We start from the raw sequence: 26,954 nt of genomic DNA, 5'->3' as shown, positions 1-26,954 counted from the left end.
TAACCTCTCAATTTAACTACATAAGAAGAAAACATCAGTGTTGGATTGCTTTCATCTTGTCTTTAGAACTACAATCCCCAAAGGAAAAGGCATCTGCTGCTCTAAATGAGGGCCAGTATGTTGCACAGCAGTCAGATTAGACTGTGCAGCCTTTAAGTCCCAGTAAGAGTGCCTGTTGTAGTTTTCAGAAGCTTCTGTGTGTCATGTGTGGAGCAGCAATGTAGGTCAATAGGTCAAAAGAAATGAAGAGCAGCAGCAGCGGCGGTAATGGATTAGAGCAGCCTGGTCTGCAGCATAATAGCTGATTAAGTTACTCTCCTACAGGTGTACTCACACAAAGCCAGAGTAATCCCAGAACAGATGTACTTCAGAGAGAAAATAAAAGTTGGATCAATAAAGGTCCACATGAACTCTATTTAGCATTTTATTAATGCTGAGATTCTAGGCAGACCCAGTGTTCAAATTCACTGAACTTCTCTGTAAAATCAAGTGGAAATCCAAAGTTTCTGAGGTTTACATTCTGACTTCCCTTTTTTTTGGTAAACTCAGCCTGAAGTCCACAGATATTTTTCAAAAATATGTAACTTTTCATTTTTAAAGAGTGGGTTTTAGCAAACCCCAAACATGAGGATTTGTTGCACTTTACAGGGACAATTTACAGAAATGGATTAAGAAAAACATTTGAAGCCTTGGCATTTCTAACAGGACATTCTGGGGAAAAAGAGGGTCAGCCATGAAACATGTTTCAATTTAGAAAGTCATAAAAGTCATAAAAGTTCAGTGCAATAAAGCGCCAATGGTCATATAGAGATCTTTTTAGACATCCAGTAACTCTGAGGCAGTTACATTAAAGTGTTACACATTACTCAAAAAATAAAGCACAGACAGCATATAGGACACAACAGCACCATTGTACAAACTACATCACTTACAGTGAAGGTACGGGAGCCCCTCGGTGACAATATTTGCATCTAATGTAATAAAAACTTCAGATTTTCATGACCTGCTCAATCCCCTTTAAACAGCCATGAATTCATGATGTAAACGACAGTTCTTTTTAAAAACAGACACAACTTTTTTTTTTTTTTTTTTGTAAAGATGAAATCAAACCCATCTGTGAGTCCAAAGGGATTTTTAGTCAGAAGTGAAAACAAACATAGGTAAGCAGTTCATCTCCTGGAGCTCGTTGATGGAGTCTGTGGAGATGTGGCGCCCTCTTGTGTAGTGTAGCTGACATTACTGTTAGGTGAAAGCATTCGTTGATTGCACTTCAAAACGATTTAGAAGATTGCCAGGCTGGCCTGTGTTCAAATTTCTGAGCAGGTGAAAACATTTCCAAACGGTCACAGCTGTGTGGTCAGTAAGAGGAGCTGATCAGCGGGCAGGTTCAGTGTTTCGAAGTTTTATCACAATTTCCTTTTTGTTTTTGTTAAGTTTGTGTCCTGGCATAAGGACGCACTCAGCACACTATTATTTTACAACTCACCAATATTCCTCACTGACCTTTAGGTGACATTTCGATGTACTTTTGCAATACTTTTTATTTGAAAAAAAAAAAATTAATCCTTTTAGAGAATTTGGTATGACTTTGACACTCTTCAGATATTTGAGTGATCTATAGATTTTCTGTTTCTGTCAAAAATCTTGCCGATCTTCCACATCTGCAGCCCAGATGTTCGGATTTAGTTTGAAAGTAAAGCATGGAGGTAACAAAGAGCCTGACTGTGAGGTCTCCAGTGCAATATGTTGTTTATCAAAGTATTGCACAGTCGCCATCTTAAAATAATATAAGCATACTGTAATTCACTCAAAAATACGTTCAGTTTACTTTTTGTACTTTTATTAAAACAAAGAAGTTGTTTTGTAAGAAGTAACAGATGGGAATTGTTTAAATGTCCTTTTCATAGAACAGGTAAGAATTTCTGTCATGAAGCTATATTTCTGTAAAAATATGAGAACATAAATGAAACCGTTTTGGTCATTTTAAAAGGAGCTGTGGGAGAAGCTCAGCTGACCAGCGAATGCAACACGATTTCAAACATTTTTTACTCGAGTAGAAATATTCTTAACTCACTCAGACACACGTTCACCTTTGTTGGCACCACCTGAAGGGAGTTTGTGTATTTTAAATGAGTATTTCTTAGCAGGTTTGCTCATTACAGTTTTTTTTTATTGTTTGAAAATGTTCAGTTTTAGATTAGCTGTTCTGTCTCATGTGATGTGTGGTATTGATCGTGGACAGATTTAAGGAGGTCAGAAGAATAAAATAATCCATCACAACACAAAGAGCTGACTCACTCTTTAGATGTCCCTGCCTCAGTAAGTACCAATGGTAAATACAGACACTCCAAAGCCTTCTGACACTGCAAATACTTATTTTAATGTTAATTAAATAATGCTTATTTTTCATTTATTTCTGTTTTGCTCCCCCCCCCCCAGTTTATTAGATACCTGAGTATAGCTGTTGCCTATCTGTATGACCACAGTGTACCCATCTTCTGATGGCTGCTTCCAGCAGGATAACATGCTGTGCCACATATCTGGTATCTGGTATCATGAAGATGACAATGAGTTCACTGTACAGCCACTGTGTGATGCTGTCATGTCAATGTGGAACAAAATCTCTGAGGAATGTTTGCAGAAACTTGGGTGAATCTGTGCCATGAACAATTAACTAAAGTAGGTCCACCCTGGTGGTAGCATGGTGTACCTAATGAAGTGTACAATGGGAGTACAACCAAGAATAAAAATGCACTGATTCTGTCTTTATTAATACAGGAATAAACGAATACAGGACCAAAATAAATAAAATGATGACCTGCTTTGTTTGTCCTCCTCCCAGCTCAGTGTGGGAGTCTTTCCTCCAGTTATTTACAGTCATGTTAGTTTCTCCTTTCTCTGCTCTCAGTCTCTGTGATGCACCTCCTCACACACAGGGTGGAGCAGGCAGACACAGGAGAAGGCAAATCATATTAATTACTGTAAGTGTAGCAAGAGCTTCCCAAAAAGTGTTAAACCAAGCCTTTTAGTGGAGTCGGTTCAGTTTGCAGCAGTTGCTGGGGAGTAAAAAACGTTTGCAAACATCAAAGAAAACCTGTCAGTGCAGCAGTATCTAACTTCTCCACACTGCTGACGCCTAGTTCATGAAACAGAACACAGAGCTCAGCCCGATTCAGCTTTTTGAGTCAAATATCAGACTGCCAAATCCCTGTTTTTCTCAGATTGTGTTCCTTTGTGTACATCAACACAGACATACAAATGCACCGACTGTGAAATTCTGGGCTGATGCTTACTAAAGATCTGATTCCAATACCTTCCCTGTTCTTACAGAAACTATAAACAGATACACAGAACAGATACTGTGTTTTTTCACATTCACTGTTAACAGAACACAGCTTTCTGTAATGCCATTTTCCCACAATTTACTTAAATGTTGCAAAAAATGTAAAAATCAAAACACTGAAACTGTACAAAAGTATAAAAATATTTCATGTTGTTTTCTTTTTCACAGAAAGCTAGTAACACCTATTAAAACATGCTTCTCACGCAGAGAACAGAATCGTTTATTCAGTCAATCATCGTCACCTGCCACATGGAGATGGGGCTGGTTCTCGTACAAGGTTTTCCGCCGAGCACCAGCAGCAGGTCGGGCAGATGCTGAGTGATGTCTCCATCCTTGCCCTCCAGCGCCTCCTCCTCTGAGCAGCTCCATTGTTTCATGAATGCTTTGTTCTCAAATGTCAGGCAGCTTCCAATACGCTGACCATCTATCTCTATTAAGGCCTCTCTGCTGGTCTCCAGTTCTGAAGAACTTCTGTTGGCTTCTCTGTCTGGAGTGAAAGTCTCCAGCTCTATAGCGTTATCTGGTGATGGGAAGCACTTGTTCTTAAACGGCTTGAGTTTCCCTCCCAGTAACCGGGGCTGGAGTCCTGAGTCTGAGCAGAAGCTCTTGCTGGTGCTACTGGTTTTGTAGCTGGGACCCAGACCAGTGCAGCAGTGGTGGATCTTGTCTGGGGGGTTGGAGCCCGGGAGTGTCGTGAGCTGCATCCAGGTCTGAGTGATGAAGCTGTATCTCCACAGGCAGTTCTTTGGAGAGTCCTGGGTCTCGCCTCCACCGAAAAGGAGCATTGAGTCTTTATAGGTGACAGCTGAGTGTCCTGTGAGTTTAGGAGGGCCGTACCTGAGAAAAAACAACCACAGGTGGTGTTAGCAGGAAAGAGCACACCAAATGATGCCAAATAAGTTCAGCAGTCAGTGCTAAAAACATCAGAGCTAAACAGACCGGTCAGACAGGAAGTGCTGTTTGGACCACAGTTGTGCCTGAATGGGAGACTAGCTGGGAGCACCAGGAGCTGTAATCGATAAACTGCTGATCCATGTGTGATCGTACTCTCTGCCTTGCACAGCGTGTGTGATAATATTTCTATATGGCGTGTTGTGCCATGTTACTTTATTAAAATTACCCCTGGATATAAAACACATCATTTGCTCTGTTAAACCTGGGATGATAAATCTATTTCTGACAGATGTGTCACTCATCGTATTTAAAGGAGGCCCTGAAGGACACACATCTCTTTTTGTTGAACACCAGCTGCCTTGATTCCTCTCCTTGTGTCTCTTCCTTGCCTCCTCTGCTCTCTGTGGTAGGGAGGGGCTAAGACTAATACGCTAAGAGAGGAACTGAGGACACAAAAGAGGGGGGAGGCAAATGATCTGTGGAAAAACATCTTAAAGTGAGGTGTTGAGTTTAATACTGACTCGTGTGTTTTGAGGACACCAAAAAAATAACTGCAGACACATCTGTGTGTCACAGCAGACACTACAAGCTTCCTGTCCCCTTTTTCCTTTCCTTTTGCCAAAGCTCTTTTCACACTTTGGGAATTAAAGCTGATATATCACAGATTAGAAAAACAGTGAGTCTATTTGTGGTACGTTTGTCACCAAGAATATGCAGACAGTAAAATTTCCCTTTGATCTGGATGCAAACTTGATTTCCAAGTCTCCTTCATCAGTTTCAGAGCTCTAATGCGCAGTGATTTCTGTGACGTGCACCTCTGATAATGTCTTTGAATTAAGTTGGCAGCACTCAGTCAGTTCATTTCAGGAACCCTGCCATAAAACGCCTCTAAACCAACCAGAGAAAGTTTGGAGGGGAGGTGAGAAACAAACAATTACATCTGCATCTTAAGCTCTCATATTTTCTCAGACTTTACTTAAATGTAACTGTAACGGTTTACAACCTACAAAGTCAGGTTATCACCATTAGAAATCACAAGACCTTCCAGTAACATTGTGTCATTAGGGTCACACTGTCTGTCTGTTTTTTTCCATTTGCTGTATGATACCTGTGCCTCAGGGGGCAAAAACAAGTGACGTTAGTCCTGACTATACGGCTGACCGGCTAATCATTAGTCCTGATAAACTGCTGTTCATGTTCATAACGCCAGACGAATCAATCCACAAGTCTTTACATGTAACATATTCAGTCATCCAGAACAAAAAAAACAAAAAAACAACAAGTCTCCAGATGTAAATCTCAGTAATCTGAAGCTCTTTATATACATAAATTTACGTATTACTAAACTATTAAAGAGACGGTTCCTCAGGACTCTTTCTTTCCTTTTTTTTTTTTTCAACAGACACACTACAATCAGTGTTTCCACCTCACATGTCAGCCTGTCAGCACGAGACAGCAGCGGCTGAAAAGTGATCCCAGTCTTTTGAGCCGCTGCTGAAGGATTCTCTGTCTCATCAACTGGATCAGGTTCTTCTGCCATGTTATGTTATGTGGGAATACTCAGATGGGGAGCTGCAACAGACTGCTTGTCAAGTTTTCTCGTGAGTCTTGACCTTCCCTTTATGTTCCTCCTGCTCTTTGCTTTACTCTTTATGCTAAAAACTGCATTTGTTTTACAAGGTTTGACTCATTTCTCACCCTTTACATTACTCTGCATTACACCACTCTATCTGGAATAAATCATTTAAATCATCTGAAGCAAATTAGTTTCTTGATTTGAAACACAAAGTTCTTTAAAAGCAAAACTAAAAAAATAAATAAATTACAACTAAAATATAGTTTCACAAATTAAAACACAGGTAAAAAAAAATGTGAATAAAGAAACGTTAGGAAGCAAAAAGTACTTTAACTTAAAAAATGAAAAGCAATGTAGCAAGCTTGTAATTTGCTAAACTGCTGGAGCGATTAGGACAATACAGCTATAAACTGGGCCTGAATTGAAAAAGCTAATGAGCAAAGTTGTGGTTTTTAGAGGCTGACCATCTGTAAGAGCCATTGTGAGCTAATTTAGAATGACTCTGGGTCTGGGTCCATTGCTAACTGGTGCATTTAACTATAGTTTCAACAGGCGGCTTAACTGCTGCTTCTAGGTTTTATTTTCAGAGTGTAGACCAAATATAATGACAGTAAAAACTCCCAGAAAGCTCAAGAGTCAGCAGCAGCAAAAACAATAACCACAGCACAGGATTAAAAAAACATAGAACTTTTTGACAGCCAGGTTAGTGAAACCCACAGAGATGAATTCATTCAAGGGGCATATGATCCAGTAGTATATTCACAGGAGTGATGTGTTACATATTCACACCTTTATATCGTGGCAAAAAAGACTTATGTATACCTGCAACAAGTGTGCCTTGTGAATGGACTTATTCCAAGGTTAGGGAGGTCAGTTAATAATAATAAAAAACATCCGACTCAGCCTAAGAATAGCGGAAAAACCAAAAAGACTCAAAATGTTTTGAATAAAAATCTTTGCATATGACAAATGTAGACAGTATTTCTTCATTTTTCTCTTATTTTATTCATTTTCCATAAGTGTAATTAGCTATATTCAGTCACAAAGAGAACAAATGATATTGGGGCCTCTACTTAACCTATTTCCAAAGTAAGCCACAGTCAAATCCACAGACCTTGTGTGGACATCATGATGAACAGAGCAGCTATTTTCAGTATACATTATTTATAAATTGGCTTGTTTTGTATTGCACTGAATTAGTAAGTAACTGAAACAGCCTCATGTACGTTAACACAACCACAGCAAAATAGTACATGCTGAAACACAGAGTTCATTGCAGTCATCGCTGTCTTTAACCATTCCAAAGTATTTCTTATTTTGTTGTAAAGGAAGTTCTCCAAAACATGTATTGATCATAATTATTGATAGTCTGGTATAACACGTAGATTTGTCTAGAAATGTGCAATGCTTGTCTGTGTTGTTTCACAGAAGAGCCTGTTCAAGTACTGACACAAAAGCAGCCAGCAGGTGTCGCTGTGGAGATGGCTGTGAGATTGTTTTGAAACCATGATCCAGTGCTGGCACAACGACTTTGTATGTCTCAGTTTGCACCCAGTTTTCAAAAATACCGACAAACTCCGCACTTACTTGAGCGAACTCCATGTCTGGCTGCTGGAATTCCACTTCCAGAAGTCTCTCTGCTCCCGTAAACCTTTTAAGCCTCCGAACAGGTACACGCAGCCCTGATAGGCTATAGCTGAGTGACTGTGTCTGGGGCCTGGGCCTAATGAGTCCTGCTGAGAGCCACTCAGCAGGGACCAAGACATGGTATCTGCCATTAACACACACACACACACACACACACAAACAAGTATCTATAATTAATGCTCATTCTGCAGCTCACATTGTGTTTGCATGTGTCACAATGCTGATGATGTTCACATGCTGCCCTCTAACTGAATATGGGTGAGATTTCACTCCTAGAAACGGTTCAGCTCAGTTTAATTGTCAATTTGTTTCTCCATCTCACAGCTATAAACTACATTCACACTGGTAAATATGAGTAGTTTATAAAATTATATTGACCAAGATGGAATCACAGCTAGAAGATGAGCTTGGCATCAAGTGGGACTAAACTGATGCAGTTTACTGAACTTATGATCTATCCAATTATATTAATGCTCAAAGTTGCTTATAGAAAAATCATGCTGAACAAAAGCTACAATTAATCCTTTGATAGTAACTCTGGCAAATACCATAAAAGGTCAGCTGATTTTGAGGGCGTGAGGTGGGAATTTTAAGATTTGGTTAGTTTTATATGGAAGGAGCTGACTGAATTCTCCCTTTTGTCAGTTTTAAACTCACTAAAGTCCAAACTCCAGAAATCCTGGGAGGTGCCTTTCATGTCAATGAATCCTCCGTACATGAGCATGGCAGAGCCGAGCACCACGGCGCTGTGGCCCTTCCTGTTGGTCGGCATTTGGGTCTGCACACAGAAAGAGAGAGAAATACATTTAGAATAGATGGTAAGCTACTAACAAGCAGGCCAGTATTCCTACATAGATCTTCTTCTATGACCTTGATTGAACAGTCACAAAAAATGCATTAAATTTGGGCTTCTTCAACCTAACCCTAACCTTTCTCTTCCTACTTTGGTGATCCTCTTCCTACTTAGCTATATCCATTCTGTCGGGAAACACTGAAAATCCATTTATTTGACCTTTAAAGTTCTAACAAATATGTGGGTAGTGTGTGACTTCTGTTCTGCTGATACAAGCTAAAACAAGCAAAGGATGGCAGGAACTGTGCACAGTGTTCACTGATGTGCTTCCAAGTGTTGTGACTGCGCGACACAAAACAAACGGCAGCACGCGAGGACTGAGCGGTTAATTATTTCTGTTATAAGCTGATAATGAGATCTAACCATCTGATTGTTTTCTATAGACAGAGAACATGTTATCATTTAGATATGAAAAGCGCTCGGTACCTGAAGCAAGCTCCTCTTTCCCTGCCACTGCACCCACTTCTGCTTTGCTGAAACACAAATGACACAAGAAAATTAAACTAAAAGAGTGACGTACAATAAAATGGATATGATATCTTTACAACATCTGTCAGCCTTACTCCAAGACCAAAAAAGTAAGTAAAGGCTAACATACAAAGAGGAGAGGCACTTCTGCGATGATTCTGAAATACACTGACACACACTGTTGTGCAGCCCAGTCTTATGAAATCTATTGTTACAGGGACACAAACTGTCCAGTTGGCCAAAATAGAGAGGCTTTAAAAGACATGGTAAATGTTATATTTTAACCTAAACCAAGACAGTTTTAAACCCAATCCTGTCGTTTTTAATGCTTAAATGTAACCAGACAAAATATTTTTAATAAATAACATATTTAAAAATACCACCAGCTACCTGTGGTACCTGTTCGCTTCCTGGTATAGGTGATTTTAAGAGAAGTTGACCCCTGACCTTGACCTTCAACTTAATTGAGATTCGAACTTGTCCGAGATGTTTTGTTAACTACACCTATGGTAGCAATTTGATCTTGATGCAAGGTGACTTACTTGTTGAATTATAACAGTCATAAGATTTTCAGAAAACTTTGCTTCTGACCTTGACCTTTAGGTCCAGGTCACTGAAATTCAAACTAGCCTTGAGATTTTTCATATATTGTAAGAATCTGACAATGTTACATCGCTTAATTTTGGGGTTATTACATTCATAAGCATGTGTCAATACCCCATCAGCCTTTCACAGCTGAGGGATAAAAAATGATACAAAAACCGTGAGTTGTATAGTCTCTGGCGTGAACTGCAAAACGCTTCATGCCGCCACTAACCCCGCCTACCTCCAAATGTGGAAATTTTTTGCCTTTCAAAAAACTGCAAAATATTGAGAGCAGACTGATGCAAAGTGGTGTTCACGGACATAAAAGGTTGTGACTGTTTGATGAAACTGGGTTGACTCTGTGTGAGTGTTTGTGTGATGAGCTCTGGCAGCTGAATGTTAGTGTTTATAAAATGACAAGAGTGGATATCCTGTCTTATGCCAAATAATTATTTTCAGAAACTGAAGGGATGACCTGCTGATCCTGAGACCCTTCTAATACTTAGAAAAACATCTTCAGGACCTTAACTTGCTTTGATCAGTGTGATCTGTCCTAACTTTCATTAAGATTGTGGTAACACCTGTGTTGTTTCTCCGCTCCACAGCTATCGCTACATTGACCTATCCACCTATTTCACATGGGGATATTAACCTTGAAAGTTTACCCAGAATGCACTTTTTCAATGCTTGTCTCTGTTGCTCTATGTCAAAGAAATGAAACTGCTGCATTTTATGCAAGTCATGACAGATCCCATCATGCTGAACAAAAACTAGATTTTTCTTTACATCGTGACACTTGGAGTGGAACGAAAACTTCAAGAGCTTATACTTCTAAAAATATCCAAGTTCGGTAAAATGTAACAATTGTGTAAAACAATTGCTTCATTAAACATATTATAGTTATTATGAAAACAAAAGAACCAATTGATTTTGAGGGTGGGGGTTTCGGGGGCATTTTACAGATGTGATATGAATTTATATATAATAAGTGGTGAGAATTGAAAAAACTGTGCATGAGATGGAATTTAGGTTATGTTGGAACAAGCAGAATAACAACTGAGCTGAAGTGAAGAACACAGGAAGTGTTAGAGCAGGAAATGAACACAGCTGCAGTTTTCCTCCATTTGATAAATATGTGTTGGGGTAAATCACCTTTTCTTATGTTGTTTCTAATTGTCTTTAGAGTCACCTGGACTTTGTTCACATACGTAAAACATGTTACTTCAGTAACCTGTATTGCACATGACACCGCTGTTATGAGCATGGAGAGGTTTCTCTCTCAGCTTTAGTGACACAGAGGAATGAAACGTTTTACAGGGATTAGGAGGATCGACATGCAGCAACATGTTTTACCTGCTGAGCCTGAGAATTGACTACAACAGCAGTGTGACTGGCTGCCAGCCCATGCTGCACTGCAATGAAACTCACCGATGTCGAACACCCAGAGAGCACATCTGCATGTGGTGTATGCAGAGTCCAACAGCCCTCCAAACACGTACAGGAAACCCTGAAGAGTTCAAAGCTGTTAAAGATACTCTGCATGCCCACCGCGTCTCTCTGCTTTATGTCCAATGATTAAAGAAATTGAAGGTACCTTGTGAGCTACCATAGAATGTCCCTCCAGCTCCTCTGGTGCCACTTCACCACTGCAGCTCAACTCGGTCCATTCATCAGACACTGAAATATTGAACACAGCAGTGCTGTTAACTGATGATTACAAAAAGAATATTATAGGAGGCTGTTTTATAAGAATGCAGCAGAAAACATCCTTCGCAAAGTTTAAGTGGAATAAATGTTTTTCATGAATTGTGTACATAAACTTGAACGACTTGCAACACTTTCTACATCTGCACAAAGGCACTGCCCAAATACCATAGAAATAGTTGGTGCTATCTTCTAATAAAAGACTGCCTATAAAAGATGGAGATTTGAAGCATTGTAGCCTTCACCAGGGCAGAGCTAGAGGTGATCATAACCATACCTGAAAGGATAGATCTTAGTGAAGATCAAAGTGTTAAGTCATAACATTTGTCTGTTTCTTTTGTGCTGTTTTAAGTAGTAGACTAATTGGTCATTTGAAGAGAGGTCTTTATGTAAATGAGTACCTGAACATGGTTTTTGGCTACTCTGCCTAATATGTAATTCTTAAAAAGAGGTCTTTCAAGGATATCGCTTCTAAGGAAGTATTCTGTCATCCGTCTTTATATAGATCTGCATCTTTATATATACATGGCTATTAATGGGTGGGGGCCCTTACCCACGTTGTATTTCCAGAAGTCCCTCAGGCATCTGTTCTCTCTGCCTCCCAGGACGTAGACGTTTGCATTGTAGCTGCAGCAGGCGTGCTTGTAGCGGTCGCACGGGGACAGGCTGCTTCTCAGGGGGAGCTGTTTCCACAAACAGGGGTTATTCTGACTCATACCTGGCAGCCCTCACTCTCACTGGAACATCTTGTAAAAGAAAGTAAATGTACACAGTCGTGCGTTATATGGACCCACTATCATGGCTAAAAAGTGCCAAGAACAAATGTTACAGACTGGTCACACCTTTTTAGCTTCATTGTGCGATGATATGCAGGACTAAATATCCTTCTTTCTGTTAAAAGTTTACATTTTTTAAAATTAATTCTGCTCTCACTGCCGCTACAGATACTAGAGCCGCTGACTGACTCCACCTGGATGCTGTAAGTTATTAAACGGTGCAAAAAGATGAGTTTCATCTCCGTCTGTGTGAACAGGCCCAAGGTGGATGAAACAAAGGCTGCGCTACAGGAGACAGGACAAATGAAAAACCCAAGCAACAGCTGCTTCCGTATTCACGAGGGGTCACCACAGCAAGCTCCACATGTTTGATTTGGCAGTTTTACGCCAGATGCCCTTCCTAACCTGTCTGTGGCTGGAACTGACCCTGCAACCTTTTACTTTCTAAGCTAATGTGCAAACCACTACACAATAAATGCTTTAAAAACTGTCTGTACCACCAGAACATGAGTGGATATTCACGAGTTCATATCTTAAAAGAGCAGAGGGACTACACCAAGTTTTTTGGAGCACCGCTCCTCAAACAGAGCCAGAATTGTAGTGTAATAATAATAATATAACACGATAATATAATCATAATTTACTCAACTTTCCAAAAACTCTAGTACTTATAATCCTGCACGCAACTACACTAATTTAACTTTCATTTTAGAACCCATCAGAGCTTTCCCCTCATTTGCATCTTTTTTACAACTGCCTGCAGAGTCCTGAGAAAGATAAAATTAACTTTTATTTACATGCACATTGTGGCATTGACAGAATTTTATGCCGTTCTTCTTCCTTCTTCCTTGTTGAATGATAAACTTCTTATCAAATGAACACATTTCTTTCTCCTGAATCAATTTACTGAAGACATTTGGTTTGAGTGCGCATTAACTTTACTCATCAAATGAATCCTGTTTGTTCTGCATTTACCCAATGGCCAGTGACAACAGCAGCCTTTGGAAAACTGTTCTGACGCACAAAACAACTGGATACCTTTTTTTTTTTTCCCCCTGTCCCGTTTGGTTCTTTTGCCATCAGAATTATTGTCTAAAGGCAAAGAAAGATGCCCAACGGAATTACTTGACCAAATGGACCATCCCAGCCTTGCCGTATTGGTCTGTTTGACTCACCTTTGCTTTTATTGTTTATTTTATTTTATTTTCACTTGCTACACACGGGACAGACATGACTGGGGGAAAGAAAAGGGAGAAAGAACGAGGGAAAGGAAAACAGCGGGGAAGAGGAATGGTGATAAAGGGAAAAAAACAAAAACCAACAAAACAAACAGACAAAAAATACATATATCAATCACCTGGATCACCTGTTGAGAAAGACAAAAGAGAAAACAAGCAAAAAAGAGAGAGCAATTTAATAAACAACATCATTGCGATGATCTATGTGAATATAACAGTAAATACTAAATATTAATTATTATTGTGCAGCACATAGGATTGACAGCGCACAGTGTGCTTTGAAGTAGGAGCCAAAAAGGGTGTAGCTTGTGTCTGTGAGCACCCGTGTGCACACCTGTGAGCATGAGCGCGCTTGTATTTAAAAGGTTCCTTCGTGTAATGAACTGCTAGAGGGCGTGGGGAGCCATAGCCCCAGATACCAACTGGATACCTTTTTAGTACCGACTGAGAGCACCCAGCATCTGAACAAGGAACCAAAGCAGAAACCTTCAAACTGACACTCAAGTTTCTCATCTACAAAGAAAGCAGGCTAAATCCAGACTGAACCCCTACTGTGGGAAGCATTTATCCAGTAATTTCCTGCAGTTTTGAAATATGAAATTTCAAGCCTATAAGAAGTTTAATGTTACTCAGTTACAGTGCTGAATTTGAATCAACCAGCCGTTTGGGGCCTTACTGGTTAGAGTTTGCATGTTCCTCCAGTGGCTTGGGTACTACAGCTTCTTGCCACAGTCCAAAGCGATGCATGTGAGGTTAACTAGTGATTCAGAAGTGCATGTAGGGCTGGATGTGAGTATGAGTGGCCGTCTGTCTCTGTGTTCCCACATTTACTAGCTATTTTACTAATGAATAATCCTCCTCACTCTTATTTTGAAAGTCCAGGTGATGCTAACTAGATAGCCTCATGTTCTCCCTGACGGATGGCTTCTTCATATATTCTCTTGGAGGTGGAGTTACTCCCAGTATCCTGAAACATGCCAACACCCATAGCACTCTAGGGAAACAAAGCTTCTTTTCAAGAGTTTCACTTCCTGCTTAAATAAAAACTAATACAGCTATGGGAAACACTGCGCTCAGCATGTTCTCTCTGGCTTTAATAGATGGTGTCCTGGATGGCTGATGACACACATGATCTTTTGGCGTTTCAAAAACGTATATTTAAATACTTGTTGTGGCAGAGACAGCGAAGCTAGAGTGCTAAAGAGAACCAAAACAGGCACATTTAGAACATGGAAACTCAATACAGAAAAATTGCCTAGCCAGCCTGTGAATTCTAACCCAAGGCCACCTTCAAAAAGTTGAAAATATAAAAAAGACCAAAATTTAAAATGTGAACTACTGGCTCATTTTAAATGTAATTTAGTTTTACAGCATAAAAAAATATTAAGGGCTGTTCTTTTTCCAATGGACAATGAAATTACTGACTTTTGTTATTGTTGTTGTTATTATTTTATCGTTCGTCAGCTAATCGATCATTCCGTGAAATGTTAGAACACAGATGGATATAAGGTCGGTTTTAGGGCTGAACGATTATGGAAAATAATCTAATTGCGATTTTTTGCCCCAATATTGCGATTGCGATGCGATATGCGATTATTTTTTAAGGTCTTTGTCTTCTGTATTATTAAACAAAGACAAGCAATACATCATATAGTATGGCCAATACTATATTACATTAATTTTAAACTGTTCTTTCCTGGAAGACAGACCTCTGTTATGATGACATGAGGTGATGCATGAATTGATGACTGACATTTTTATTTAACTTCTTCAATCACAACAGTATATTTGAACATACACAATAGTTTATTTTTAGCTTACAAACATCTGAGCATAAAGTGCTGAGAAGGAACCCTGGTGTAAACATTAAAATGAAAGTCAGTACAATGTGCAGATTGCAGAAATATACATAAAAAAATCAGTGGCTTTACCACACTCAGTTTTTTGACATCTGTGAACTACTAGACAGTCATTAAATTAAAAAATAATATTAAATAAATAAAACTAATAAATAAAAAATACACACATCTTACTGATCTCTGCAGTCAGTAACATTACACATAAAGTGCAAACATAATAGCAATTGTATAAACACACACACAAACACGCCTTTAAATTAAAACTGGCTGAACATCTTGATTATCTGCAGTAAGTAACAGCAACACAGCACAAACTAAAGTGCACAATGAGTATGGCTCAGCTAGCCATAATCATCCTAGCTCACAGGTTTTTTGCTAGGAAGACCAGCATATCTACTTTTGCTGGCTTTAAGGATGAGCGAGTGCAGGTCACTATATTCCCTCCAGTGCTGAACAGACGCTCTGAGGGGGCACTTGTGGCTGGCACACACAGATATTTGCGGGCCATCTTGCACAGTCGTGGAAAGTGAATGTTGTGCACCTTCCACCAGGCTAAGGGATCATCCTCTCCGTCAATGACAGGGGTCAACAGGTAACTATTCAACTCTGCCTCCACGACATCTTCAAGTGGCAGAGGCAAAGCTGAAGAGGCCGCACTGGTTTTAAAAAGACTACCAAGAGTCTTCTTTGCCTTTCCCCCAGAGGCCTGTGCACTTGGAGAATTTTGAGCAGTTTCAGTGCGAGACCTCTTCTCCTGCCAGATGGGAAGAGAGACATTAGTTTTGCAGTTAGCTTATATATAAATATTATGGGTTTGTGGAAATATAATTTTCAAGGATTTACCTGATTATGTGTACGTCTAGCCGATTCCACCATTTCTGTCTTCAGTCGGGCCTTAATGGCAGGAAGGTTGTCTGCGCTGATGTATTGCGTTTTGAACCTAGGGTCCATGAACGACGCAACATCCAAAAGCTCCTGGGTGTTGAGGTCACTATACTTGTCGTTGAGGTATGCCAGGACCTTGGTTTTAATTGATCTAGTCAGATCAGTGTCCTCAGCATCTTCAGCCAAGACTGATGTTGCCAGAAGATGGAGAACTGGCTTGAGGTAGGAGATGCTCACATACTCTTCTCCAGAAAGAGCATCAGTAAATTCGGAGAGAGGATGCAGTGCCTTATGAATGGACTCCAACACTTCAGCATCCTGCCAGGTTGGGATGAGGGAGCGTGCATGTCGGTCACCTGTCAATACCTGCGATATGGCTTTCATCTGTTCCAGCACTCTGGCAATCATTTTCTCTTTGGACCCCCATCTTGTAGGGCACTCAGTAATGAGAGAGTGCTCAGGAAGCTTAAGCTCCTTCTGTGCCTCAGTGAGTGCTGCCTTTTTCTTCCAACTGTGTGAGAAGTGCCCCACCAACTTCTTGCACAGCCCAATTGCTCTTGATACTCTACCATCTTTGATTGCATTTTCTGGAGGGAAAAAAAAATAAAGTAAAAAGTAAAATTAGTGTTAGACATACAATTGCAGTTATGATGCAAGGTTTCACCATTTCTCTCTCTCTCTCAAATTCAAAGTTGCTTTATTAGCATGACTATGGGAACAGTGTTGCCAAAGCTATTGTTACATACATCATGACATACAAGAACATAAGACCATAAGACAAAAACAAAAAAGAAAATACATAAGAAGAGGTGGGTACATCAGTGTGGGGTTGACATAACATATCTAGAATTAACAGCAGTAAAGAACAAGATAAATAATAGTGTGGTGTGTTTGTGGGAGAGAGTGATACACAGGCTCACGCATACATGCATGCACACGCACGCACACACACTCTCTCTCTCTCTCTCTCTCTCTCTCTCTCTCTCTCACGGCAGTAACTTACCAATAGCAAGATGTAATCTGTGTCCGAAACACTGGAGCCTGGTCCATTCGTTCAGCTGTGCTGCTTTCACCATATTTGACGCGTTGTCCGTCGTTATGCAGACAAGGTTGTCTTCAGGGAGATCCCAACACGCAAGCCCCTCTCTCAGGCCAGCAGCAATGTTTTCCCCTGTGTGGTCTTCGGGGAAGTAGGCCGTTTGTAGGCTGCGAGCTTCGAGGTGGAGGTCTTCGGTAATGTAATGCACCGTCAGACTTTGATAGGGCTCTGCTGTACGGCTTGACCACATGTCTGTTGTCGCCGCAAAAAACTCAACAGCCTTTAACTCCGCTGCAACCCTCCGCCTACATTGCATATGTAGCTCGGGTATTGCAGTCTGACTGAAATACGTGCGGGAGGGCATTCTGTACCTCTTATCCAGTGTAGTTACCAAATTATTGAACCCAGGCTTGGTCACCGTATTGACGGGCATCATGTCTTTCGCGATGCAGTGGGTTACTGCTTTGGTGATTTCCACGTGCCGTTTTGAAGTGCGTTCATATGGCGTAACACCTTCAAACAGTTCGGTCAGTGATCCTTGCCGAGTAACGTTACTAGGTTTATTCTGCACACTACTAGATTTTTTAGCCATACATCTATCATACTCTGTTTTGTGCTGAGTCTTAAGGTGCTGGTACAAATTCGTAGTGTTTCCCCGAGATGTAGAAACTCTACCAAGACAGGTTTTACACAGTACCTGACTCTGTGCGACATCATCTCTTTTAAACCCAAAATATTCCCACACGGCTGATGTGCAGTTCCTCTTTGGCACTAGCATCCCCGCAGGCTCTGGTTCTGTTGAACCTGAGGCCATTGTGTAGGCTACAGCTTTGCTTGCTAGTTCACTCTCGGCTCCCCGTGTCACGTGACCAGAGTGCAGCCTCTGTGGTTAGACAATCTCGTTTGATCATATCACATGTTTTACTCGCGCATGTCACGTAAACAGAGTATAATCGCAGCCTTTGCGGTTAGAAAATTGCACTTGATCATGTCGCGATATTATCGCAAATGCGATATATCGTTCAGCCCTAGTCGGTTTACTGTGTAATATACGCATGAACAAGCAGTGGTGCTTTAGTTATATCAGTTATATTACTACAAGTCACTAAACAGCACCAGTGACTCATTTAAGCATGCTTTTACATCACATCTAAGCTGAGTTTTAATAGCTTTGCTCTTTCTCACTGTGAGCAGTAATTTTCCATCTCTAAGTGAGGAAGTATACTCAGTTTTACAAGGCCATTAGTTTTCCTCTGTTTGGACTTGGAGTCTGCCTTGACCGCTGTCTTATCAGGCTGTCACAAGAGCAAACAGCTCTGAGGTCACAACACTTAAGTGACACACCTAGCCAAGTGTTGTCCAAATACTTGAGAGTCACATGAATAAATGGGACCATAACTTTGTTGTTCATGGAGAAAAAAAAGCAATATTCAGGAATGCAGCCTTTAAAATCTAGGATCAAATGGAGCAACAGCTGTTTTTCACCATAGTTTTCTATATTTCCTAAAGCATCGGCTCATCTGCCTTGTGAACTTCAGGGTCACATCTAATTCTTAATACGCAGGGTTTAATATGATGTCAGCCCACCATCTGCTGATATAACAGCTTCAACTTTCCTGGAAAGGCTTTCCATAATGTTTAAGAGCGTGTTTATGGGAATTTCTGACAATTTTTCCAGAAGCACATTTGTGAGGTTAGACGCTGATGTTGGATGACAAAGCCTGGTTTGCAGTCTGCACGTACAAACTCCAAAACACGTAAAAACTCCAAAACACGTACAAACCCCGAAGCACGTACAAACTCCAAAACATGTACAAAACACAACGGAAGTGCTCCAGGATGCTAGGGGCAGTGTTGAGCCTTTGTTACCTAGTGGTTACACAAGCCACGAAGTACCAAGTAAATGAACATTTTTTTTTAACTATTTGAATATATATGAGTGCCTGTGTATAAATACACAAACAATACACATATGCTTTCAATTGTGTACTTTAAGTGAACTAGGTAGCTCTGTTTTGGAAGTTCAGTTAACGCTAGAAATGTGTTTTGGAGTTTGTACATGCTTCAGAGTTTGTACGTGCTTTGTCTCTAGGGGCCACCGTATATATTTATATATAAACATATATAAATAAAACCACGTTTTTTTTTTAACATTAGTAATTCCTTTTGTGCATAATTTTATATTGTTGTTGATAATAAATTAATTAAAGCAACAAACCAACCTGAAGAGCCAGTTGGGAGCCGAAAGAGCCGCCTCTTTTTAGTGAGCCGAGCCGAAAGAGCCAATTCTCTAAAAAGAGCCGGAATTCCCATGACTATTTTGGAGGTCTGTTGCAACTGACTATGCAGGAAGTTAGCAACCTTTGTGGACTTTTGCGCCTCAGCACCCCACTCTGTGATTCTATGTGGCCTACCACTACATGGCTGAGTTACTGTCTGTCCCAATCGCTTCCACTTTGTTATAATGACACTAATAATTGATTGTGAAATATTTAGTAGTATGACCAGACTTGTTGCATACGTTACATCCTATCACCATACCATGCTGGATTCACTGAGCTCCTCAAAGCGTCAAATGCTTATATATATTTTTTGTTTTTATTTCATTTTTTTGATAACAAAAAAAAATATATAAACTCAACCTCATCCTTAACTTAACATTCATATCATTCATTCATATATTGGTTAGAACATAACTGGATTATTAATGAGATTTTAATTTCAATTCAGAAAAGGAAAATATTCAGGCTAAAACAATGGCTTTTTTGTTTTTAAGCTCTCATCTTGTCCTCTATTACAAATCAAAGCACCTGCTCTGTTTTTAATATAGATTTTGGTTTATGACGCTCTTTTTTTTAATCTTATTTAACCTTTTCTGTGTAAATGAACTCCTTCTTGGTTGTAAATTTTACCTTATTGGATTTTATTTTACTGAACTTTTCTATTTTATTTGAGCTAATCTGTGATAGGCATTCGTTAATATTTTGGATACTATAACACAGGAAGTTCCAGCTTTTGGCATAAATACAGTTTATTCTTAAATTTAACATTTCAGGCATGTGATTATACTAGCACTGAAAGGTTAATCGGAATTCCTTTTTACATTTTGTCTTCCAGTGATTCTAAATAAAACAGGATAATTAGGATAAAGTGATTACTTGTTTGTTTTCTGTTACAATTCAAATGCACCTCTGTTCAAGTGTTTTCTAAAAGCCAAAACTCACTCACGGCTCAGGCTGAGATGACAGTCAGAGAATCTGTGGTTTTCGAGGTCCAATTATGGAAAGCAATCATTTGCTATAATGAAGCAGCTCTAATTAAGGCTGTGCAAATAACTGTGTATTTTGATTTCAATTACAGTTCCAACAAATATTACAACAAGTTACTCTAAAAAGAAACTCTACTGTCGTTTTTAAACTATTTAACCAACTCTGAGACTTCAGATTTGTCGTAGGATTTTTTCAGTGAAGAGGTTTTCTCCTGCAGCGACTGAACCTCACTCAGTCAACAAATACTGTTATTGCAGCAGGATGTGTAATCATGTTATTACAGAAATCTGAGTCGCAGAAAACTCAGGTTGCTGCAATGCTGCCCACTGGAATTTAAATAACGTTTGAGCACCATGATCAACTCCTGTGGTGAAAATAGCACAGCAAAACTGTTCCTATGTTGTTATGTTGGTTTCTGTCTTACATAGGTTATTTAAGTCTTATAGATTTCTTTGTGTTAATGAATTTATTCTCAATGTGTGAAGATATCAGCCAAACAAATGAAACGGGATGAAGCTGTTAAAGAAACTGCAATGTTTCGAAACTGTGAGCATACTCTAACTAGCGCTAGCCCATCTGCTCCATTGACCCAATAAATCATCCAATCGCAGTCGAGTTTAACATGCACCTATTAAAGCACCACCTTATACTTCGTAAAGAACCATGTGGGGCCCAAAGACAAAACACAACAGTACTGATGAGAAAAAAAACTTCAAGCATGAAGAAATGTTCATGTGCAACTATGAAAAATTCAGATGACCAGAATTTGTGACCATACGTGGACAGCTATCAGCTGAACAGGTAAAAAAATCTGCATCCTCTTTACATTTTTACGTTAAACCTGTAGCTCCACTAACTCAGTCTGCTGCTCACCTGCATAACCTCCGCTCTTTATAAAACACGCACACTTGCTGAAACAAAGTTGGAACAAGATAAAAGGAGATCTTTTTAAACTTAGCCACTTTAAGCTCCAATCTAAAATCAAAGCAAGAGAAAAAAATGTCCTCCTATTGTTTTTTGATGCTAGATCATTCATCCTGCTCCATGTACACGTTTAATGATCAGGGAAAAAATGATCTCTTCTATGCTGTAGCCCATGCAGCAGTACAAACTCAATACCGAAGTCCAGTTTCAGGTGAGCACAGCTGGGTCCAGTCCAGACAGTACGTGCAGTGAGGCCTTTGAATCACCTTGCTGAACTCTCCATGGCATCTGCTCCAGATCCACTATCTCCATTAGTTTAAAGGAGTGTCCTCTATACCAGCAGTCCCCAACCCCCGGGCCACGGACTGGTACCAAACAACTTTAATACTTTGTTTGGTACTGGGCCACAAGACTTGAGGCTCGGGTGTGAAATGTATGGTTTACAGGGTATTTATTGTTAACTCTGGTTTCCCTGGGTCTTTTCCCGTGTGTTATGAATAGTTTTTTTGGGTACCGGTACTTGTTTTATTTTGTTCTATTTATCCACGACACCTTAAAGGCCAGTCCATGAAAATATTGTCCGACATAAACCGGCTCGTGGCGCAAAAAAGGTTGGGGACCACTGCTCTATACAGTATAAAACAGTGCAAAAGATGGACAGAGGCACCTCTGGTGTAGGTTCATCAAGTTGTGTTATGAAGCATCAAACTGAAGAGTTTTGCAACCAATTCGTGACGAAATGACCAAAATTGATCAAATAAATATTTTATCCTGTGTCGCCTGATACAAAATCTGAAAAGTGCTTACAAAAGTCAGGGCTAGTTTCCCACAGACTTCTGTGGGACCGGGAGTCTATGGAAGCAACTGCAATGAAACTGGAAACCAGAGATCAGTAAAGTTAATGGCAGTTAAACCTTTCTTAGTCCTGACTGACTGAACTGACCACCAATGAGTGCAAAGGATATCATTGACTGACACACGAGGGGAGTAAATACACAAGTGTTACCTAAGCAACCAGAGCCTGGTATCCTATCCACTACCAACCAACAGCCAGTGACAATGCTATGGGAAGGAAACAACCAAATCACTTCCTGTGTGGATGCTACTGTGTGGAGGCCACTTCAGGACTACACACAGAGTAACTGTTAGCTTGTTGCAAAAAAAAGCTAATATAATCACCTACAAATAATTTGGATTTTTTTTTTTTTTAAAAAGGATCAAATTAAAAAGTATTTAAAAAGAGACCGCATTGCCTCTTTTTAAATACAGTAAGCTATTACTGCTTTACAAACATTCATCAGTACAGTGGAAGTGATCTGTGGAGTTACTGGACCAACATAGTGTCAGTATTGTATTCTGGTAGCTGACTTGTTAGGGAGGATGTTAATCAGAAATTCAGTAATATATTCTTTCCAAGGAAATGCACTTTATAGATGGTACCGAACTTAAAATATGAGGTAAAGATTTAAATCAACCAGTCTCTGCCAATCCTCTGGGTAAATGTGTAATATATTACTTTTCCCAAGCTGGTGCAATCAGATAAAGCACACACAATGGAGCCTCTGTATTCCCATGAAGCCACATTAGTGATGTTTTCACTCCTATCGAATCTGAAATTCTCGGACAGTTACAGATAATAAGACATGAAGTTGTCTGGGTGACACCATTTACCAGGTTATCTAAGGCTACGCTAACTTCTTTCTTTATCTTAGGTGTATACTCAGGACAAAAAGTGTTTTCTAACCGTTTAACATTAGATAAGTAGCAACAGGCGCTTTTTTGTACAAGGCGGCTGTTAACGTGAAGTTGTCTGATGTGTACAACCGTTCCTAACGTGACTTTAGACACTTCAGTTTAATCAGGGGGAATGCGACCCGTGAACCCACAACTCGCTCACATCTCCAGCAGCGACTCCCCGCGTGCTTTCAGTAGTTTATGTAATCGAAGGAAAGCCACTTGGCTAAAGTAAGATACCTTACTGGTTTCCCACATATTAAACCCCGAGGAAAATCTATCAGAGGAATGATAACGGTAACGCTCGAGAAGAGGAAACGAGATCAACTTTTTTTTTTCGTCTGTTTGATCAAAACGGAACCAAAGCAGGTCCGAGCTTCAGTGCCGAAAAGCTTCTGAGCTCTAAAATAGTTATAAAAACGTCACTTCATGTGAAAAAAAAAACCAAAAACAGCCAGTTTTGGCGTTAAAATGATGTTTTACTTACGGACAGTCCTCCGCTGCAGTGTCTCTTTTGGTCGTTGTTTTACTGCTAACGGGCTGCTGATGCGTTCGATTTCACCTCGTAAATTCCCACTGCAGGTCTGGGAAGTGAAAGAATTTGTTTGGATTGGCCAAAACAAATGTACTGCGTATGATGAGGTATGAAACCTCATTTTAGATACACATTACAATGTTATTTTCAAAAGCAACCTAATTAGGTGACTATGATGTATAAGAATAATTAAAAAAAAAAATCTGTTATAATATAATACACGTGCTCTTGGGTGAAAAACGGAACTACTCAATCATGATTATCAGAATTTTTTCCAGATGCTAATAAACAGTTTATAGCAAAGCAGATATGAAGGGAAAATATAGTGTATATTAGCTCAAGTTGTTGTTTTCTAAAATGGGATTGCACACCCCCAAATGCCCCAATCTATGACTGTTGCAAGTCTGTGGTAATTCTATGTTACACAGACTCAACTTTCAGTTGATCAGTTCCTTTCTCTACCAGTAGTTTCTCAATTGCAGTAGATGCAGCATCAAAATTTGGGCCATGAACCTCTCCTTCACTGCACCCTCCTTCACACAGAAGGCCAACTGTTCTGACTTTCCATCTCTGGTCTCATCATCTGGTCTCTCATCAGTCTCATCAGGTATTTTTTGCTTCCCTAACATACAGGTGATGGTCACAACATGCTGTAGGTACCCGTTTTTTCACTTTTTCTTTGAAATGTGCTGTTTTTATCTGCTGTAAACACTGCCTTGGAATAGACTCCAACTCCTAACTTTCATAAATGTTGTTATTTAGATTCTTACTAAAAACCTGATAAACAAAACAGAAAGATGCATTCTTAGCAAAGTATTCCAGCCATTTGAAACCCTGGAACTAGCTTTGATGAAAGATTCAAAAACAAGTATATCATTGTGAATTTCCAATAAGTCTGGGCTGTTTTCACTATTTAAGTTCACTCTCCTTAAAGGCAATTTAAAATAAACAACGAAGCCCAATTTGACCAGAACAGTACCAAAAGAACAACAGTTCATTGGGTGGAAACTAGATAAAGCTAACTTTAGCTAATAATCAGTCTCTACTGATCTAGCCGACATTATCTGATGTTTTTGACACTATTTAGAGAGCAAATACACAGTCAAAGGATTTAATAATGCACCACGAGTAAATTCTCTGGTGTAGATTGTATAGCAGGCAAATGACCACTGAATTTCCTAACTTAATCAGTGACAAAACAAACAGAAGGAGCACCAAAACAAGAAAAATAAGCACTGTATATTGTTGTAGTGACAACCCTGCAAATTACAAAAATAAAAAAATACACAATCAGTTATTAGTGTGCACCCTATCCTTACTGATCACTGTTGTAATATGCCTGTTCAGACACATAGAGGCACAACCTCCAGATGTAATTTTGTGGGTTGGCAGCCCACTCTTCAGTCAGAATTGCCTGAAGTTGCTGCTGAGTCAATGGAGGATTTGAATGCCATTCAAACAAATTCACGGGTTGCCTCCAGCATTGCAGTAGAATGATCCCAGTCCGGTTGCTCTGCTGTGGCATTCTTACAGATTTTAATTTCACAAAAACCTGTGGTGAATGTTTATAGGGTTTAGTGTGTTTGATAAAGGAGTGGAATTAGTTGGATAAAGACACTGTGACTTCTTCTCCAAAATTGTGTTTTGAGGACTACTCAGTCAGACATAAGCACGTGGGAATTATTGTAAAGACAATTAGGCATACACTTAAGTCACAGCAATGACCCTGCTTTATCAGAGCAGTTTGCACTTTTGTTTGTGGACAGCTGTGCCTTTAATCTGCAGCATTGATTTGACCTCTTAATCAGGCCTCACTCACTAATAACAAGCCTACAACGGAAGTATCCAAAAATGAAATGTATAGTTGACCAACACAGAAACCCATGCAGGCCACTGTCTAGACAACTAGTTTTCATGTAAGTTGGGGGATGCCCTCATAAAATAACCTTCAACAAGGCAAAGGTGTCAGGTCCTCGAAAGTTAAGTTTAATTCAGGGACCTGTTAAACTTAACCTTTTGCCTTGTTGAAGGTTATTTTACGTGTCATCAACAATTCCCTGAATTTGACTGATAATCCTAATCTCTGATGGCTACATCATTACCAATATTATGTTTGTAGATGCTAAGCCTATGCTTGAAGCAACTGAGGTGTTAGATGGCAGGGGTGACACAGTGCCACTGTTATGAATGAAACTTGACATAATCCAATAACTCCAGCCATACTTATCTTGTCCTTTATTGTTTTCCATAGGTTGCATTTGTTGTTCAACTTGGTGACTATTTACATAACATTATGATTGTGACCTTGCACCAAGACTACGTGCAGCTGTTCACATTTTACCACACTACGGTCAAAGACAAGCTTTAGTCTTTTTTTTTTTTTTTTTTTAAATAAGACAAAGGACATTGGAACAACTGCACAAAAACAATAACATGCGAATAATGTTTATTTATAACTACACAACTGAGAACAGAAATGTATTCATTAAAAACTGTTTGTGTTCATCATTTAAAAAAATGTCCAAGTAAATGAAATTAAACTGTAATTGCTTCATTAAACAAAGTCCCTTTGCAGTACAGCAGACTAATACATTAAAGTGTGAATATGTTGATTTCAAAGTCTGATGCTTGAGTATGGACAGAAAAACTGATCACTGAAACCCCAGACTTTCAAAGACTGATTACATTCTTATTAACCATTTATGTATGACTATTAAATTATTATTTCAATCATTCACACTCAGCTTTTAGCTACTTCCTCACTCAACAACTAACCACAGGATTTACTAACCAATTTTAATAATAAAATAATAATTAATAATAAATAACCAAAATAGTAATAATAAAAATCTGTTTAACTACTACTACTTTTATGGAGCTGTTACACAGTTAATTCATGCTAACAGCTTTATTGCTAACCATAGTTTTAGCTAAGAAATGTCACGTTTTTCTTTAATATTTTAGCAATCTATTTAAAAATTTTCTTGTATTTGTGTAACTTTAACTGATGGATATACTTTTGGCTTTTCTACATCCTACTTCATTTCTACTTTCTGTCCATTGCATTTATTTAACTGCCAACCCCTCTGCCAAAGCAAGTACAGCTGCACTCAGTTTTTTAAGTTGGAGTATTTTCAGATTATTTGCACTGTTCATGTACTCCCACCTACTTTTGAGTTATTTTCTGCGGTAACTAAACCTAAGTGCTGCTTCATCAGGCAGGGTCATTTCAACCACGCAATTTGAAAAAAAAAAATGAAATAAACAACTCCACTGCACCATTTACATGACTGGATCTCACATAGATTTCTCTTAAGCTGTAACTACATCAGTATATCACATTTTGTTCTTTATTGTCATCACTGTGTTCTTGTTGCTATTGAAATAACATTAATATGAAATAAATTATGGCTGTCACCTTACAAAAAACCCCAAACACCCTGTTTACAATCACTGAAGCACTGATTAAGACACATGTCTAACAAAGTATAGGGAACGTGGTTCTAAATATTTAGATATGAATAAAAGTAAATAACACATAATTCAGCAGTTGGTCCCCACCACGTTCCCACTTGAAGTTAGATACTGACTGTTCCGGGGAAGAAATTTGTGCAACCCTGTTCAG

The 26,954-nt window shown here is 39.3% G+C and overlaps 2 protein-coding genes across 2 annotated transcripts; both read right to left on the bottom strand.

Moving 5' to 3' along the window:
• Nucleotides 1-439: 439 nt before the first annotated feature.
• Nucleotides 440-23,356, bottom strand: klhdc3l (kelch domain containing 3-like). The gene is made up of 8 exons (XM_084908115.1): nucleotides 23,282-23,356; nucleotides 11,624-11,816; nucleotides 10,961-11,043; nucleotides 10,795-10,873; nucleotides 8,740-8,786; nucleotides 8,118-8,238; nucleotides 7,401-7,584; nucleotides 440-4,180 (listed from the first exon to the last, which is right to left on the bottom strand). Exons 2-8 carry the CDS (start codon nucleotides 11,784-11,786, stop codon nucleotides 3,568-3,570), a joined length of 1,290 nt encoding a protein of 429 aa, XP_084764241.1. The 5' UTR covers nucleotides 11,787-11,816; nucleotides 23,282-23,356; the 3' UTR covers nucleotides 440-3,567.
• Nucleotides 11,788-23,275, bottom strand: LOC146370387 (E3 SUMO-protein ligase ZBED1-like). The gene is made up of 3 exons (XM_084908114.1): nucleotides 16,832-23,275; nucleotides 15,787-16,415; nucleotides 11,788-15,697 (listed from the first exon to the last, which is right to left on the bottom strand). The coding sequence occupies exons 1-3, from the start codon at nucleotides 17,679-17,681 to the stop codon at nucleotides 15,305-15,307; spliced, it is 1,872 nt and encodes a 623-aa protein (XP_084764240.1). The 5' UTR covers nucleotides 17,682-23,275; the 3' UTR covers nucleotides 11,788-15,304.
• Nucleotides 23,357-26,954: the final 3,598 nt, after the last annotated feature.

The sequence above is a fragment of the Perissodus microlepis genome, chromosome 16 (assembly GCF_051167445.1).
Source record: "Perissodus microlepis isolate ML-2025 ecotype Zambia chromosome 16, ASM5116744v1, whole genome shotgun sequence".
Taxonomy (NCBI): Eukaryota; Metazoa; Chordata; class Actinopteri; order Cichliformes; family Cichlidae; genus Perissodus; species Perissodus microlepis.
This window is presented reverse-complemented; position numbering and strand designations above follow the sequence as displayed.